The sequence below is a fragment of the Thalassophryne amazonica genome, chromosome 18 (genome assembly GCF_902500255.1).
Source record: "Thalassophryne amazonica chromosome 18, fThaAma1.1, whole genome shotgun sequence".
NCBI lineage: Eukaryota > Metazoa > Chordata > Actinopteri > Batrachoidiformes > Batrachoididae > Thalassophryne > Thalassophryne amazonica.
In genome coordinates, this window is record NC_047120.1 from 46,825,575 (window position 1) to 46,840,191 (window position 14,617).

General features: G+C 39.4%; 1 protein-coding gene across 2 annotated transcripts in view; it reads right to left on the minus strand.

The window, feature by feature from the left end:
- LOC117531486 (breast cancer type 1 susceptibility protein-like) overlaps positions 1-14,617 on the minus strand; it is a 42,782-nt gene that overhangs the window by 18,988 nt on the left and 9,177 nt on the right. The window contains exons 10-18 of one of the 2 annotated variants that reach the window (XM_034194601.1): positions 13,997-14,132; positions 13,608-13,656; positions 11,391-11,476; positions 10,049-10,284; positions 9,818-9,905; positions 6,132-6,209; positions 5,912-5,952; positions 5,378-5,461; positions 2,071-2,128 (exon numbers count right to left, since the gene is read on the minus strand). In XM_034194601.1, the coding sequence (XP_034050492.1) occupies positions 2,071-2,128; positions 5,378-5,461; positions 5,912-5,952; positions 6,132-6,209; positions 9,818-9,905; positions 10,049-10,284; positions 11,391-11,476; positions 13,608-13,656; positions 13,997-14,132 (856 nt within the window). Of the gene's footprint in view, positions 1-2,070; positions 2,129-5,377; positions 5,462-5,911; positions 5,953-6,131; positions 6,210-9,817; positions 9,906-10,048; positions 10,285-11,390; positions 11,477-13,598; positions 13,657-13,996; positions 14,133-14,617 lie in introns of both variants that reach the window. The other variant, XM_034194600.1, reaches the window with a different exon arrangement.

Consider the following 14,617-nt stretch of genomic DNA (forward strand, 5'->3'; position numbering starts at 1 on the left):
CCTGTAAATTTTCATCCCCAAAACTAACACCTGCATCAAATCAGATCTGCTCATTAGTCTGCATCTAAAAAGGAATGATCACACCCTGGAGAGCTGTTGCACCAAGTGGAGTGACATGAATCATGGCTCCAACACAAGAGATGGCAACTGAAACAAAGGAGAGGATTATCAAACTCTTAAAAGAGGGTAAATCATCACGCAATGTTGCAAAAGATGTTGGTTGTTCACAGTCAGCTGTGTCTAAACTCTGGACCAAATACAAACAACATGGGAAGGTTATTAAAGGCAAACATACTGGTAGACCAAGGAAGACATCAAAGCGTCAAGACAGAAAACTTAAAGCAATATGTCTCAAAAATCGAAAAATGAATGGGAGGAAACTGGAGTCAACGTCTGTGACCAAACTGTAAGAAACCGCCTAAAGGAAATGGGATTTACCTACAGAAAAGCTAAACGAAAGCCATCATTAACACCTAAACAGAAAAAAACAAGGTTACAATGGGCTAAGGAAAAGCAATCGTGGACTGTGGATGACTGGATGAAGTCATATTCAGTGATGAATCTCGAATCTGCATTGGGCAAGGTGATGATGCTGGAACTTTTGTTTGGTGCCGTTCCAATGAGATTTCTAAAGATGACTGCCTGAAGAGAACATGTAAATTTCCACAGTCATTGATGATATGGGGCTGCATGTCAGGTAAAGGCACTGGGGAGATGGCTGTCATTACATCATCAATAAATGCACAAGTTTACATTGATATTTTGGACACTTTTCTTATCCCATCAATTGAAAGGATGTTTGGGGATGATGAAATCATTTTTCAAGATGATAATGCATCTTGCCATAGAGCAAAAACTGTGAAAACATTCCTTGTCAAAAGACACATAGGGTCAATGTCATGGCCTGCAAATAGTCCAGATCTTAATCCAATTGAAAATCTTTGGTGGAGGTTGAAGAAAATGGTCCATGACAAGGCTCCAACCTGCAAAGCTGATCTGGCAACAGCAATCAGAGAAAGTTGGAGCCAGATTGATGAAGAGTACTGTTTGTCACTCATTAAGTCCATGCCTCAGAGACTGCAAGCTGTTATAAACGCCAGAGGTGGTGCAACAAAATACTAGTGATGTCTTGGAGCGTTCTTTTGTTTTTCATGATTCCATAATTTTTTCCTCAGAATTGAGTGATTCCATATTTTTTTCCTCTGCTTGGTCTAAATAAGTAACCATTACTGACTGCCACAATTTTTTTTTCTTGATTTCTTATAGTGTTTCTTAAAGCCAGAAAGTTGCCATTTGAAATGACTTTAGTTTTGTGTCATGTCTGTGATCTGCTTTTTTTTCTACAAAATTAAACAACTGAATGAACATCCTCCGAGGCCGGTGATTCCATAATTTTTGCCAGCGGTTGTATTATTCTCTGAACACTACTGTACGTATATATATATATATATATATATATATATATATATATATATATATATATATATATATATATATACATACATATACATACATACATATATATATATACATACATACATACATACATACATACACACACGCGCGCGCGCATGCAAGCTAGAAATGTATTTATTACAAGTTCAACATACACTGTACAGGTCCACAGTTATTACAATATGAACATTTATTAGATATTTATTTGCAATTGCAGTTTGGATGTGATATAGCCAAAAGAACGCGGCCAACCACCAAAAAACGCTACAGAAGAAGAAATAGCATTAGAGAGTGAGGATCGAGGACGCATATATGCAATTTTACGCCACTTTGCTTATGGACATGCTTTCACCCAGTTTGAGAGTATAAAATACGCATTGTTTGATTCTTCAAAAGAAAACACTGACCATCCATGCTAGGCGAAGTGAATGCACCAAGTGGGACGCCACTGATGCCTCAAAAACGCTGTATTAACGGCTGACAAATCACATCAAAAAAGTCAGAAATGCACGGATTTTGCATGGCTTGTCGACTCGAGGTTTCTGTTGCTCATGATGTGGAAAGATGTATTACATGCACACATGCACGCGCATGCATTCTGCATGCAGGGTTTACCTGAAGTCATGTCTGTAAAAGTTCCATGGAAGTGGATCTTGTAGTCCTTCATGAGTAGCTGAAAAGAAAAGGATGAATGTATCTTTGCAGTTACATAAGAGAACATTTGTTCTGTGTCTTTTTATTTAACTAGTTATGTAAGAACTTGGAAATTGCTCAACAATACTATGGATAAGTCATCATTACAGATGACTGTCTTAACTGTTAACATCTAACCACCAGGTATTTTAAATAATTTGCATGTATTATTTGTTGGGAAATGTCTAGTTCTTGTTAATTTGCACTCACTGGTTATTTGTCAGGGATAATTTAAATCGAAATCAAAAGCAGTACCACCTTCACAGTAAAAACACCAGCTCAAAGGAAAGAAAAATGACCTGCCTGACACCAGAGGCATATTGTTTTATTGCGTTCACGGTCAATAAGCTTTCTTGAAATGGGAATATAATATTGTTTCCTTGAACTGCAGAAAGGAAATGTGCAAGCCGTATACAGTACGTGGCTGGATGGAAGTGTGTGGAAGATAAATGTCCAAACTCCCAGAGACAGAAATACTAATTTCACACACTTCCCTCTCTGTCCACAATGACCATTAGCCAGAGGTGCTCGGTGAGATGAAAAAGCGTTTCTGTTACAGATTTTTAATTTAGACAACACCTAATGCCCTTCAGGAGGTGTCAGAGTTAGTGATGTGATAAGACACATGACAGCCACGTATGAGTGCAAGCTTGGTCTCGCACTCATACACACAGAGGTGCTTCAGCCGATTTCCTGTCATCAACATTCAGGTAACACACTTCATCTGTCTGTCACACTGTTGCAGGTCAGAGAAGGTAAACATGAGCAGGACAAACTGTCTACCTTCATCAAAGTACTAGATTTGTGCTAAAGCCAATTAAATAAGCCTGAAATTGCTAGTTAATTCAATTAGCATGACTTTTTTTTTAAGGCAGAGATTCAACAAATATGAAATCCGGCATTTTTTTCAGGGTACTAAGTCGTTTTCTGTGAGAAAACCCGAAATATCCTTTTAACAGTGAGGCCTGAACTGACTCCTCATCTGTTTGAAATACGTTTTCTTCATATACTAATAAAAAAATGTTATAACATTCCTGATTTCTGTGTGTACTATTAAAAGGTACCCTTTCTTCCCCAAGAGGTTTATGTTTGATGATGCACAATTTTCATCCAGAATTACATTAATCAGTTCTACAGAAATGTACAGAATTGCTGCTGACATGCTTTAGGGCCCCTTTACACACAGCGCAAAGTTTGGTCAAATACGGCGAACCAGCACGAAACAGTTCGATTTATGCGCACCACGAAACATCGCGCCAGTGGGCAGGTATGCATGATACTGGTGCAACGGTTCGTGCACGTGGGAACACATTGTGTGAAGAAAACAATAAATAAAAATAAGAAAAATACATGCTGTGACGGTTCAGTGTACACGGGAACACAGGAACTTTTCCAGCAGCTTTTGCCAGCAGAAAATAAAGGGAAAATAAAAAATACATGTCACCCACGGAATTCGAACCCACGCCTTCCAAAAGCTTTGCCAGTCAGAAACTTTTCCAGTGAGCTACCATCACTGTCCTGTAACAGGTGCTGGAAACAGCCTCATATCAGGAAGCACATGGCATATTTAAAAATAAAAATAAAATGACGCATCATGTAAAAACATCGCAGTGTATTAAATCCCTCTCATCAAGCAGGCAATACAAATATGATTCATGTGTTCTTCTGTAGATGACCCATGGTCACTGACGCACAGTCATGAAATGACATAAATGAGAAGCAGTTCGCTCATCTCATTCATGTCCACATCTGCTGGTGCGTGTCCTGCCGGCCCGCGCGCATGTGCTGCCAACACGTGTGTCTTGTGGACAGCGCACCGCAGGACACCACATCATGTGGAACAGAGCTCAGGTGGGTGACGTGACAGTCAGACCGCCCGCTGCGGAGCAGCCTGTCCATGTGCGCACCGTGCGTTGCAGCCCGTCGCCACAGTGATATATGTTTTTATTTATGTCCACTTGATGACAACAAACAGACACATGCGCATCACAGTGATCAGTTGTTAGTCCATGTCTGTCCAGACACAGTACTGTCCAGCTAGGATGTCCAGAATGGCAGATCTCCACTGCTGCTTCAGTGAGCGGCCACACCTCCTGTCAGTTTTTCTTGTTCTTCACATCATCCATCCAAACGTATCTTCTAATACTTATATGTAATTTTAAGATATCATAAAATATATTAATTAAAATCAGGTGTAAAAATGAATTAAAATCCAAGCTACTTATTATTTCTGTTTGAGTCTATAAAGATTTCATCATACAAAATTATTTGTTTTGTCTGATAAACATCCAAATAGTTTATATATATGTATAGGCAAGAATTGGCTTTTTGTTTTATTTAATTAACAATAGTTGATTATTTTTCTGTCCACCTACCAGAAAATTAATGGTAAGGCTTTACGATATGTGTACATTAATTGATTCAGTTATAAGCATTAACAGTGAATTAAGACTTAACTGCGTTTAATAATCATTTATTAAGAGTGTTGTTAACTGAGGTATTCATTTATGCATTATTTAATAATTAATAAAGATACTCAAGACCCTTAATAGATGATTACTAAACATGTGTAACGCTTCATTAGTTAGAGTAATACAGTAATAAATATTAACTAACATGAATATAATAAATGATGACAGAACATAAGTCTTAACTCATGTGTACTTATTGTAAAGTGTTGCCAAATTAACTGCTGAACAGTTTCAGGTCTAGTCTAGTGATTCCCCAAAAGTGGGCCATGGCCCATCAGGGAGCCATGAAGGTATTGCAGGTGGGCCATGAGAAGTCATTAAAAAATTCGTTAAAAAGCCTTTGATTTTCAAATTTGTCAGGTTTAAACTTAAAAATACCGTTGTTTATTGCTGCTACTTCTTGTTAGTTGATAAAAGTAATAAAGCAACGGGATTTAAATTATGCGTTCATCATTTATCTGGCCTCGTTTAACATAATACCTATTTGGAAAGTCTCCTGTTTCGATCAAAATATTGATTACATTTTGGGTGGGCCCTAGACAATTTTCAGGTTTCAAAGTGGCCCCCAGTGTTCTTGCATTCGAGAATGGCTGGTCTAGTCAGTAACTGAAACAGCTGTGGTGTAAAAACACTGTTCAGTGCAGATGAGGCGAACAAAATGATGCAATGTCACTGTCAGATTTCTAAACTTGACTAACATTTAGACTCTAATTTGATCAAATAAATAGAGTATAACATGGTAACATAATGGACCTCACATTGTTGTCATCAGTGGTGCGAGCCCTCATGGGGCCCTGATGAAGGGGCCCGTTCACTACATCACCTCGCACCTCAAACAGACTCTGCAGAAAAACACACCAAATTAAGACTAGAGCCTTACTCAGCATTTTTGCTGTTGCTATTGGTTTCGAAACACCTGGTGCAATTTCTCACTCCAAAAATCAATGGTAGGGCAATGATGCAAAGATGGATATAATCTGCCAGACTGTTTCAAATGACATTTATTTTGATGGTCACATGCTCTTCAGTGCACATTTCACAATCTGGGTTTTCATCTGATAATTGACAGAGATGACAGAAAAAGTATTTTTAATTAATGGTGGTATGAAATGAAGGTTGGCAAAGAAACAGCTGCAGGGATTGCTAAAGCAAATGGACGGCAAATAATTTATGAGGTATCGCTGCGAACCGCATGGAGAGATTCATCATGTGGCCTTAATTCAATTTTGAGACGTACAGAGATATAAGAGGAGATCACTGCTCAAAGTCAGAAAACATAAAGCAAAGCATACCTCATCTAAGAGTTGTCTTTGTTTGAAGCACTCGGAAATCCCTACGAGAAGGAAAGAAGAACAAAATTTTAGAAGTTTATTATACGAGGCACAAACACTATTTGATGTAAAAACCCTTCAGTTCCAGCCTATGTGCCTCCCTCTCATCATGCTGTTTTGCATTTAGAGTGTTTCAAACACATTAGTGAAGGAGCTCGACAATGAGGTATGTCAGACTCACAGTGGAAGCTCACCACCCACTTTCTGCCTGCTATGCCAAGGAAGTACTTCAGCGTGCGCTCGCATACCAGCTGTTCATCTGACAAAGGAGGACAAAGGATGAATAACCACATTTAAAACTTTTAACTCCAGTTATACACGAGGTAATACACACAAAAGGCAGATTCAGATTTTCCAATGGATTTCACATTTTGTCCTGATGAGCAACCTGACAGCCATGCACCTTAAAAATGACCCATTTATTACTGCTGCTTTAGATAAAAACAATAGATTCTTCAGACATGGTTTCATGAATGCATGTATTTTATGCACGTGTAGACACATTTCATTAATTTGTGCTGCAAGTGCATCATCTTTCAGCTCCCAGAAGAATTTACTGAATGACTCTTGGTGATCTGAAGCAGACTGTTCACATTTAAAACACCAGTTGAGGCAGACGACAATGACAAAGAAGCTGAAAACATCGCACACATACACAGAAAATGTGCGTAGGCGAGAACCCCCGTGTGCTCTGAGGGACAACGCTAAGTCTTTAATGTGATGCAAACAAAGTATAAATATGTCCCAACTGAGCAGCACTACGTATGCTTCTCATAAAAATTACTGTGTATCCTCGTTAATAAACACTGGACTCATCAGAAAAGGCTCAGCGTTGTTTTCTCTTCAACGCAAACTTCACAGACTGACACGCTGGCTTTTATAAAAGAAAAAGAGTACATGTGCCTTTAAATCAGGGGCTACCCCCCCAGTTGTCACTGCAATGTAATTGCATTATTGCCACAGGTAGTAATTGTTGATGGGGCAGCAGTTTGCAAGTGCTTTTGATTATAAATGCAAGATCCTAATTGTGCTGTTTTTTTTTTTATTATTATTATTTTGATGCAAGCCCAGAAATGCATAGATGTTATGATAAGTCTGCCCATGAGCAACGCAACAGGTTGTGGTCCCAGCGTCACTGCTGCAGGGACAAATATGGAGAGTCGTATATAGACATGGACGCTACCATATTCAACCTGCGAGAGTTCAAGGTCTCAAACAGCTCATCATTGCTCTTGACCCCAAGACAAATGAGAATTATGGAGCTATCCTGGGGGGGCGCACTCATAAACTCCTGTATATGGTGATGGATGAGTGTGCTGTGCACGCAGCTTTGTGATATAAAGTTCAAATATGTAACGCCTTCCCGTTTGTCTTTGTGACAGTACACAACATTTCATCTTATACCTCATGAAGAAATACAGTAGAGATCACGTCACATGCATTTCAAGTACGCTCAAACTGAGAAGATGCACACGGCAATACAGAGTGCTGGCAAAAACCTTGCAGCTAACATGAAGTTTGCTGTCCATCACCATCTTTTTTGAACATTTCCAAAATAATATAAGATCGAGAGACATGGGGGAAGCGCTTACGGATTGATGAGGTAGCAGGACAGAGGCGTCTGGTAATGTCGATAGAATAATCCCAGACTTGACTAGACTATAATAACCCTTAGCCTGTCGCAGCTTCATTCAGTTGTTACCTGCAACACGCACCCATTTGCATGATCATTACTCTCATTCTACATGAACAGACTTTGTTACATGTGTATGATGAGGTGAGGAATAACAGGAACTTTTCTGTTTCTGCATCATCAACACCATCTATACCCAACACCCAACATCACTAGGTAATCGTCCAAATGAAAAACATAATTTTTTTTCATCTTGACTGAGTGATACTGACTCCTGCAAACATGTTTTAAAGCTGTTCACTGTGCTAATGCTGACAGGCTCATTAACAAACCTGCTCCTGCAGTTAAGCAGTCAAGCTGGAACACACGACGTGTCAGTACCTGGTCAGTAACTGGTGTTTGGCTGCAAATCAGTGACAAACTCAGTTGACAAGAGAAGATTGTTGTTAGTGCTTTATGCAAAATTAGGATTTGGATGAAATCATTTGATTGGCTGAATGTACAGAAGTTCTCCATCTATATAGAAAGAGCGCTAACAACTTATGCAAAGGTAAGGGGCACTACAATTCTTCCTTTCTGGTAATGATTTAGTTTTTCTCTAAGAATACAGACTAAGCATGGCAGACAGCTGTGTCTCAAACAAAAACAAAAAAACACCAACTGAAATTCAGTTGGTCTTAAATAGTGACCATAGCATAGCTGCTATGATCTGGACCACACCAAAGGGCCCTGTCACACTTAGTATGAATGAACATGAGTCAAACTGAAATCAGGCGGAATGTCAAGAAAAGAAAAAACTAAATTTATGCCACATCTGGGAAAGAATAAGAACTGTGGAGGACAGCCGTCCAAATACCCAGACTGCACTCCGAACGCCGTTCAAATGTAGGTGGAACACTGTAAGAGTACCTAGACAGCTGCCTTCTTAAGAATGCACTTACAAGCCGTATGATTGCGGTTCTGCAGAATATATTCCAGCAGCACTAGTGCTTTTGGGAGATGTCAAGGTGTATTTGCAGGCATCGGACAGCATTATGAGTAGAGTCCAAACAGTCGGCCCAATTTGTACGGCCACCCCTAATGCTTTGATAATGTTTAAAACACTTGGGGTGCAGTCGAAGTGGAGAAAAATCGAACCGCAGTCAAATTGCTTGTCTGACTGCATTCTAAACAATCGGATGGCATCAAAACAGCATTTGTGACATTCTGATCACATTCACAGGGACGCTTGGCATGTTTCTGGCCAAATGTCCAGAATGTGCCTGAACACGCCTGCAAATACACCTTGACATCTCCCAAATGTGGCCTGAATTGTCATTCGACTGGCATTCAGTGTGTGACGGGGTATCAACAATACTGACGGCTGTCTTCAGTTGTAGACAGGTAGACAGAATTCCCTGGTTGAGCTCCTGCTGCATCATGTGTGCTTATCGCAAAAAAAAAAAAAAACACGACCATAGATCGCTCAGAACCCCCCCCCTCCCCAAAAAAACTTTGAGGTGTCTCAGTGCAGCTGTTTGACAAAGTGCTCTGCGATCCTAAATTAGCGGTTTAAACAGGACCCAACAATTCTGCTGTGACTAAAACCAGTTTAACAGACTGAAATCCTTGTTAATTATCAGGATCAGTTCTTCTACCGTCTGAAAATTATGATGACATTTGACAAGCACAAAAGGAATGCAACTGAAGAAAAAAAAGAAAACTTCTTAAAGGCTTGAAATTACTTTCCCCAAATTGGGTGGGGCATCACCTGCTCCTTTCTAAACACAGACCACAAAAGATCAAGAGGTTTAAACTTCCCACATTTTCGTTGCCAGGGAAACAGCTGCCATTAAAAAGGACTTAAAAAGGCGACAGTTAATGTGGTGCTTTGGAGACAGTGAGCTTTGAAATTAAAAATAATCTATCAGAGAAGGTAATTAGTAACAAGCAGAATTTAGATGAGAGTGTAGGCGGGAGAAACAGCTATCGCGAAGGAAGGGTTGAAAAGGCACACAAAACAAGCTGTAACTAAATGCAAAATTAAACATATGTGTACGTCTGGAAATGTCAATGTTCTTGCCGAAGAAAATATTTAAGACCAAAAAAATTCTAAAGGGAAACTTCAAGAACCAATTCAACTACTTTACTGCATATCAAGTTCATTTACCGGAAACCAATAATTCAAGTCCAGTGGATCACTTCATTATCCTGATAAATGATTCATAGGTGGTGACCAGGAGAATATGTCATACCTGTGTGCATTATGATGTGAGTCACCTCTTCTGTCACCTGGGAAACCACAGAGGCTCGAACTCTTTTGGCAAACCTTTTCACCATCATCTGTAGCAGACATCATCTGATTGTTTGTTGGATGCTGGTATGCAAAGTTACTTTACTGATTAATGTGATTGGTAAAATTTAATGAAAACAAAAACATCCCCCTGCTCAACATTAGGTAATAAGGTTGTACTTTGTGACTGCACCTGTTCTCTTGGTCCTAATCCAGATGAAACAAACACCATATTGGCGTTAGTCCTGTCTCTCGGAGGACACTGTACCAAGGATGTGTTGGGAAGTTTCACTTTATTTTCCTTGTCTTCTTGCTCATCTGATAACGACTCGAAACCAGTCAGGGTTTTGGCCTTGGCAGTTGAACTGACTGTCTTGGAGACTTCAGTGTCTCTTACATCCAAGTCAGTGTGTAAAGAAAGTTTCCCATCTGTAAAGACAACAAAAAAGCAATAATAATAATAATAATAATAAAAATTCAAACAAATTTGACAGAATTCCATCGGTTATAGAAACAGATTTCTGGAAGAAATAAGAGATACTATTAGACCCCTCTATCTATTGCTAGGTTGGGCATGAAAGGTCTAGACAGTGCAGGTTTTCATTGCTACTGTTGGCCTCTGCAGGAGATTTCACAGATGATCAGGACTAAAGTATCAACTGAGAAGATCAGTTGCAAGGATATTAGATTAGGGGTCACCAAATCTGGTCCTTGAGGTGTTCTGGCCTGCCTGTTTTCCAACTCTCCCTGCTCCACCCACTGCTAATTAACTAAGTCAGGTGTGCTCAGCCATTCAGGAGCTGGGGAGGGGGATGGTTCAGGCTTAACTAATCAGCTGGGTTTGCAATAGGGAGATATGGAAACCATGCAGGGCGCAGGGTCGTTGACCCCGAAATTAGTTAAACGTAATGGAAGAGGTGTCAGCCGTGAAGCACGACTAGTTAAAAATTTGAATTTGATCTTTCTGCATTCAGAAATCAACACTACACATCATTGTTTTTGAACATGTTCTCAGTTGTCATTTTTACCCCAAATTAAAATGATTAAAAACTGACATAAAAAACATCAGTCAACATAATAATGTTAATGTCTAATGGTCACTGGTAATGTATAATACAGCAGTTTTCCTTATTCTGATCCATGAATGATTTGACTGAAAGAATAAGCTTAGAGGTAGAAGCAGGGGAAATCAGATTTGTTAGTGGGATGAAAGAGCTCATGTAGCAATACAAGGAACTTCATGATCCCTCAGGAGCTCAAAGACAACTCTCTGTTCTTCTGTCAGTGACAGAAAGTGTGCTGAAGTATTTCATGTGGTAAAAATAGATTTGTTTGCATAACAGGATTCTGTGGATGAGGATTCCTACAGCAGTTTCTGTACACGTTGGAAGGACTTTATTATACAGCTTGGCTTGGGAATGCCTTAGGAAAGTTGCTGATGCAGAGAATGACTGGCCTGCTCCTATAGCGCTTTTATTTTGCCGATTTATCTTTTTGATTTAGTCATGCCATTTGATCCATGGCAGTGGTCTTACCCTCCTTCGCTTCAATGCCACCATGCTGGACGACCTTTTCATCATCATCCGTGCTGGGATCTCGACTTACACCATGAACAGAGTTTCTGCAAAACAGATTCATAAACTGTACTAACCTTTGTGGGACACTGAAGGGAAATATGCTTAAGTGGCACATGAAGGATCATCAACTGACGAAGCACTGATAGAGATATTAAGAGCATATCTGTGACAGTCTTATTTCTGCGCTTAAAATTCCCTGCAGCAAAAAGCCTAGACAGTAATACTCACAATGTACCCACATTCAGTAATAATCCTATCATGAAAACTTGTTTCCCAACCATTCTTCCCAATTACACCAGTGAACTCAGTGGAACCTGTTTTTAATATTTTGTAAGCAAGTTAGCATCTTCTTGTTTTTACACTCCCCCCCTCCCCCCCATCTCTCTCTCTCTGGAGGACAGCACTTAGAATTGTGCAAGACAAGAGGTTAGGGGGGTGCACTCAAGCGGAAGAGATAAATTACTGTGGCAACACAAGTTTCCCTTTAAGTGCTCTAAATGACATATAAGATGCTGTCAGTAATGACTTTTTTATTCTCCACAGCATAAGCAGATTCTGGTTTCATTAGCGAGACTATCCGCCTGTCCTCTCGAGATGCATCACCCTCTGAGAACAAAACTAGCAACACAGAGACAATCGCCAACTTCTCAATCTGCTATGGACTGTAAAAGACCAATTATATGCCACTTGCTTGAGTTATTGTAGAGCTTAATATGGCCATATTGCTGAAATATAGCTCCATTTAAAAAGTATTAACAATGCATACAACCCTCTGAGGAAAGAAATGCAAAGAGGTGAGGCAGTTACCGTTTCAATGCAATTATTACTGTCTATCAGGTGTGACAATAAATGTTTTTCAATTCACTTCAGGCATTTCCATCAAAACAGGGCAGGCTCTGATCTGGTTCATAAACGTAACTTTGGCACTGTTTAAGCATTCTGAACAAACATGAAGTGGTGCTGAACAACAAATATGTGGTTCTTGTTCCCAACATTAAAATACTAGGGCCCGGTTTCATTAAGCAGTCTAATCTTGTTTACTAAACTAAATTTACTTAGTTGACTAATTTTTTGACGTCATTGCACAAAGTGCTTAGTCGGCTAAAGTTTCGCATTAGCCGACTGAAGTTTTTAGCCTGGTACAGAGGAGGCTAATCTTATTTTATTCAATAAAACTTCAGTGTCTTACCTCAAAAAAGCAACTATCATATACCACCACTTGATGGAGGAGGAAGGAAGGAATGACTTGTGGCAGGAGAGGGTGTTCTGGGACCAGAATAATCCATTGGAGATGTTTGCAGATGCCGAGGTTGGGAGCACTTCTCCTCTACTGCGGCTGACAGCCATGTTTGTAGAAGACGGACTAACCCGGAAGTAAACAAAACTGTCACACATTGGAGGCCTTTCTTAGCAATGGCACTCACGAGGCCGCTATGACCATGAAAATGATTGACTAGTGTAAAATGGCCAATCTACAAGTTTAGCCGTCGATGCGAAACAGAGATTAGATGGATAATGTTGGGCAACTAACCTTGGTGGAGTAAGTAAGCTTAGTAGACTAAAAGATTAGACTTCTTTATGAAACCAGGTCCAGGATCTAAAGTAGGAACTGTGATGACGCATCATAGTGCAAACTTAAAATTGGCAGGTCCTAATCTTCTGCTTTCACTACAAGCTAGGAGGAATTTGGGGAAGTTTGATTTATGCCAATTTGGTCTCATGGGTAACAACTATAACCAACTCAAGAAGCAGTCTTTTTTTTGGGGAGGGGGCACCATCCATTGATACAGACTTGCAGCTCTGTCACTTGTAAGCTCACTTTTCACTGTAATTTATTTTGCCATTATTGTTTGAACCATTTTATTTTAATGGACTAAAATTTCAGTACTTAAACATAATAATCTGCTTATATTGAGATGTAGCCTCTGTTTCTCCATTTCCAAGTCATTTAGGTAACTGTATGAATTCACCAAATAAAAACTGTCTTTTTCCAGAAAAGCAATGTTGTTTTCATTTTCAAGTTGGCTATAGTGTAAGAAATGACTGCCAGGTCCTCTTTTAGGCCTTGGGGTTTAGTTTAATTTTGCTCTTCGGTTTTTGTGGCCTTTTAGATCAGTTGCAGTTAAAAATGTGTATCAAGTGATCCAACAACATGGCTTTAATTACCTGACTGACCTCAGGTCTGTGCCCTGGTCACAAGGAGGAGGCATGATGGCATCAGTGGCTGGTGGCACAAAACATTACTATCACGTTCTTGTCAACTGTCAGTAATCTAATGAATGCGTTTAACAATAAAGAGTTTAAAGTTTCAGGCCCATGACGGGACATATAAGTTTGTTAGAAAACATCAACTATGCCTCAAGGTATGTCTGACAGCAAGACATATCACAAAACAGTTTAATTGAAAATTGGATTATGGTACGTAAAAATGTTATGACCAAAAACATACTACAATTCATTAACACTAGAGAAGATTTGTTAAATTTGAACATCGTAAAGTCTCAAATAGTGAATTTCAAACTGTTATGACCATCAATATTATCTTTAAATTGCTATCTACCCACCTGTGGTTTTGCTGCTTTCACAAATTTCCAAAGGTGCATTTTTTGAAGGCATGCCCTCTTTCTCTTGAAGCACTTCCGACACCAGAGCCATCAACTTCTCCAGCCTTACCAGCTCCTTCTGCATTTCTATCTTTTGCTAAAAGTGGAGAAACAACAAAACAGATCAGCACATGTTGCCAATGAGTCATATAGATTCATAGGATGAATGCAGCAATGCAACATTTCTTGACAAATTATAGAGATACATTAAAAAAACAGCCTGCTTAGTCTAGTCACAGAGACAATTAGAATGGTACTCAGAGGGGATACCCCCACCAACAAATCAAATCTGACCTGTTCTTATATTTTAGCACTCCACATGTCTACATATTTTATTTTTCTTTTACATTTACCAAGGAAATTATGTTTTCATTCACATCTGTTTGTTTGCAGATTACAAAGAAACTACTTAACCAATTTTCTTGAAACTTGGTGGAAGAGTGGGGTATGATCCAAAAAAGAAACCATTTCCTTTTTCAGCAGATCTGTTTAACGTGGCAGATCCAGGAACTTTCCCCCCAACGTAAAGTGAAAACATAAATTATTTAAGACAGGATCCATGAAACACAAAAATAAACAAAC